Source organism: Sus scrofa, chromosome 9 (genome assembly GCF_000003025.6).
Source record: "Sus scrofa isolate TJ Tabasco breed Duroc chromosome 9, Sscrofa11.1, whole genome shotgun sequence".
Lineage (NCBI taxonomy): Eukaryota > Metazoa > Chordata > Mammalia > Artiodactyla > Suidae > Sus > Sus scrofa.
In genome coordinates, this window is record NC_010451.4 from 113,512,342 (window position 1) to 113,516,725 (window position 4,384).

Genomic DNA, 4,384 nt, shown 5'->3' on the forward strand with positions numbered 1-4,384 from the left:
TTATTCACCTTTTCTCTGCTCCCAGATATGGACTCAACCATTAATTTTATGTAACTTAATATCAGCAATGTAAACTCATCCCTCAGTCTACCAACATGCTGGTCTCTACAGTAGAAGAGTTAAGCCTTGCTTATATGATTACTACTTTAAATATTCACTGTTAGGTCTTGCCTTAGGGTAAGGCAAGAGATTTACAACAACAACCTACTCCTCCTCCCACCAAAAACAAAATGACAACCTTGAAGTGCATATCAAAAACACACCATCATTTAAAAAGAAATTGGTAAGTTATATTTCATAAAATATAAACCTGCTGCTCTGTGAAAGACACTGGCAATAATATGAAAATTTAAGTGAAATACTGGAGAAAAATCCTTGCACATGTAGGGAAAATGATTTGATTCCAAGATGTAAAAAGAACACCTAAAACTCAGCAGTTTGAAAGCAATGCAATTTAAAAATGGGTCCCAAACTCTAAAAGACACATCTTCAAAGGAGATGAAGAGATGGCCAATAAGCACATTAAAAAATGTCCCATATCTCTGTCATCAGGGAAATGCAAATTCAAACAACAATGAAACATCACTATAAACCTAGTATGACGGCTAAAATCCAAAACACTGATGATACCAAATACTGATTAGGATGTGGACCAACAGGAGTTTTAACATATCCTTGAGGGAAATTCGTTCCCATTCACTGAAAAATTATCACATTTAGAATGAATAAGAAATGAGGTCCTACTGCATAGCACAGGGACGTATACACAGTCTCTTGGGACAGAACATAATGGAAGATAGCATGAGGAAAAGAATATATATGTATGACAGTGTTCCTAGACTGTACAGCAGAAATTGACACAACACTGTAAATCAACTATACTCTAATAAAAATAAAATAATTTTCAAAATGATACAGTCACTTTGAAGGGCAGTTTTACAGTTTCTTAAGCTAAACATAGTCTTGCTATATGATCTACAAATTGCACTAATGGATATTTCCCTGAGTAACTGAAAACTTCAGTCCAGGCAAAAACCTACACAGGATGTTTAAAGTAGCTTTATTCATAATTGCCTGATCTTGGAAGCAATCAAAATGTACTTTTTATAGATAAATGTATAAATAAACTGTGGTGCATCCAGACAAATGGAATAGTATTCTGCACTAAAGACAAATAAGCTGTCAAAAAAAAAAGGCATAGAAGAAACTAAAGTGCAGATAACTGAGTGAAGAGACCCAATGTGAAAAAAACTACTTACTTTATAATTCCAACTATGTGACATTCTGAAAAACCAAAACTATGGAGGCAATTAAGAAAACAGTTGTTGCCAAGGATTAGTGTGAGGGAGGAAGAAAAAGGTGATTTTTTTAGGGCAATGAAAACACTCTGATAATATAATGGTGGAATTACACACACACAGTATACAATGCTATGAGTGAACCCTAATGTACAGTATGGACTGGGTGAGAATAATGTGCTAAAGCAGGTTTATGTATAAAAATGAATGTGCTACTCTGATAATGGGTAGGTGATGCATGTATAAAAGCAGAGGTTATCTCTGTACCTTCCACTCGATTTTGCTATAAATCGAATCTATAACTCGAATCTAAAATTGCTATAAAAATAGTTTATTACAAAAAATGAGCAAGAGATGGAAAGTGACAACCCATCAAAAAAGATATAAAGATGGCAAGGAAGCACTTGCAAACACAATCAACATCACATGTCATTAGAAAATCTTCTATTAAATCAAGAATGAGAAACCACAGTATATCTAGTAGAATTACAAAAATCCAAAATATTTCCATATCACTGCACAAAGTTGTGTGCATGCCACATTTCTTAGTGGCCCCAACAAGGAGTCCAAAGTACCATTCCCGTCAGTGCTCTGAGTCAGGCATTTACAGCAAATAAGCCCACAGGCTCCCCCACCACTGGAAAAGCTAGAAAGCAGTATGCATGGTCCAATCTTCTCTCTTTTTCTTGGAGGAGAGCTGGGAGTTGGGAACTTTCTCTTTATCATAACACACTGGGTCAGGGAGGCAAGGTGTCTAAGGGAGGCAAGCTGACTAAGGCAGGAAAAATGCCAATAATTTAACTAAAAGCTTTACTGTATCTCTTCCTGTTTTGGTGCTAGCCTGGGATGCTGTGACCTCTTACCTGACTTCTGTTGTTCTCACAAAGGCAATTTAACTTATATTAAGTCATCTCCATGGAGAAAGGGGGACTTGGGAACTCCTATTCTGCCAAGTTGTTGATGTTACTCTTAAGTAATTCACAAAGTCATGTATTATGTTGGGAAATGTTCTTGAGTTTTAGGGGGGGAAAATCTGCTAATCTCTAATTCCTCCCTTTGTCATAGTGTCCAATTTTTCTGCAACATTCTGTGGAAGGCAGACTTCACTTGAGCATTCCTTAGACTGTAGACGAGGGGGTTCAGCAATGGGTTGAAGAAGGTATAAAACAGGAAAAGGATTTTCTGCTGTTCCTCTTGTTGACTATTGTCTGGGACCAAGTAAACCATCATGACTATGCCAAAGTAGAACCCAACCACGCAGAGGTGGGAAGAGCAGGTGGAAAAGGCTTTCTTGCGGCCCTCCTTTGACTGGATCTTCAGGACACTCCAGAGTATGCGCACATAGGAGACCAGCACCAGGGAAAGGGGCCCAACTAATATGAACACACTATCGGCAAAGAGGAAAATTTCATTGATCCAGGTTTCACCACAGGTCACTTTGAGGACAGATTGGATTTCACAGAAGAAGTGGTTCACTTTCTGTGGCCCACAGAAGGGCAACCTTAGGAAGAGACTTACTTGGACTAGAGCCAGGAAAAACCCACATGCCCAGGAAGCAATAGCCAGGACCGTGCATACTCTCCAGTTCATGATGACAGTGTACTGGAGGGGATGGCAGATCGCCATGTACCTGTCATAGGACATCACCACCAAGATCAGGCACTCAACAGAACCAAAAGCCAAATAGAAAAGCATCTGCAGAGTGCATGAGACAAAAGGGATCGTTTTTTTGTGTTTCACTAGGTTTTCCAGCATATTTGGCAAATTGCTGGAAGCATAGGATATGTCAGTGATGGCCAGATGAAAAAGGAAGTAATACATGGGGGAGTGCAGTCTGGGGTCGAGGCAAATGAGCCCTAAGATCATGCCATTTGCCAGCAGGTTGAAGATATATAGTAGGAAGAAGATAACGAAGAGAAGCAATTCCATCTCTTCCCTGAGCTGAAATCCCACCAGGATGAATTCTGCGATCCAGGATTGGTTGTTCTCCATTGCTAATGACAGGCTGTCTGGAAAGGACTGAAGTGTGATGGACAATTAGAGCTGGAGAGCAGTGAAAATTGAAGTTATTTATCTGAAGGGAATTCAGAGAAAACATGTGCTTGTCCCTCCTTTACTGAGTTTTTTTCTCCAATGTTTCTTTGCATTTTACTTATTGTGAAGTAATTCAAAATTTCAGATAATTATCTGGAATTAGAAATAATACTAGTACATATATTTAACTAAATTTTTTTCATGTTTCCCCTATCATTTCCTTTCTCTGTCTATAAGTAGTATTAATTTTCTGTAGACCACAGGTGAGTAAAATACAACCGTATTCACATACTGACAATTTACTCCTAAACTCTTTTGATTTTTCCCAATAACAAGGTTATTCACTAACCTATTCTCAGGATAATTACAACTATCAAGAGATTTAACTTTAGCATGATTCACTAGTCTAATTAGACCATTATGTATCTGTGTAGTCTAAGGTTCAAATCCACTATCACATATAATTCTCATTTTCATTTTCTATATTCAGCCTTTTTTTTTATTTTATTTTATTTTCAGGGCTGCATCTGGAGCATATGGATATTCCCAAGCTAGGGATTGATTAGGAGCTGCAGCTGCCAGCCTATACAACAGCCACAGCAATGCCAGATCCTAAACCCACTGAGGGAGGCCAGGTATTGAACCCACATCCTCACAGATGCTATGTCAGGTTGTTAACCTTCTGAGCCACAACAGGTACTCCCAGACTTTTTTTTTTTTTTCCTCTGGCATATGGAAGTTTCCAGGCCAGGGACTGAATCTGAGCCAAAGCTGTGACCTATGCCACAGTTGCAGCAACACCAGGTCATTTAGCCCACTGCACTGGGCTGGAGATCAAGCCTATACCTCAGCAGCAACCAGAGCCGCTGCAGCTGTATTCTGAACCCACTAAGCAATAGCTGAACTCAGATATATTTAGCTTTTCTTGTTTTGACACTGATGTTTTTGAAATGGATGAGCTCTTGTTTTGTATAATGTCTCTCAATTGTAGTTTTCCATTGATTGTTCATATTTTAGCTCAGATTACAAATTTTTGACAGAAAAAAATGTAT

General features: G+C 38.5%; 1 protein-coding gene across 1 annotated transcript; it reads right to left on the bottom strand.

The window, feature by feature from the left end:
• On the bottom strand, window positions 1,091-3,337 carry LOC100513421 (olfactory receptor 2A2-like). The gene has a single exon (XM_021102704.1). It carries the CDS (start codon window positions 3,288-3,290, stop codon window positions 2,358-2,360), a length of 933 nt encoding a protein of 310 aa, XP_020958363.1. The 5' UTR covers window positions 3,291-3,337; the 3' UTR covers window positions 1,091-2,357.

Coding starts and splice junctions, on each gene's coding strand:
- LOC100513421 (XM_021102704.1), bottom strand. CDS start 3,290: ATGGAGAACAACCAATCCTGGATCGCAGAATTCATCCTGGTGGGATTT.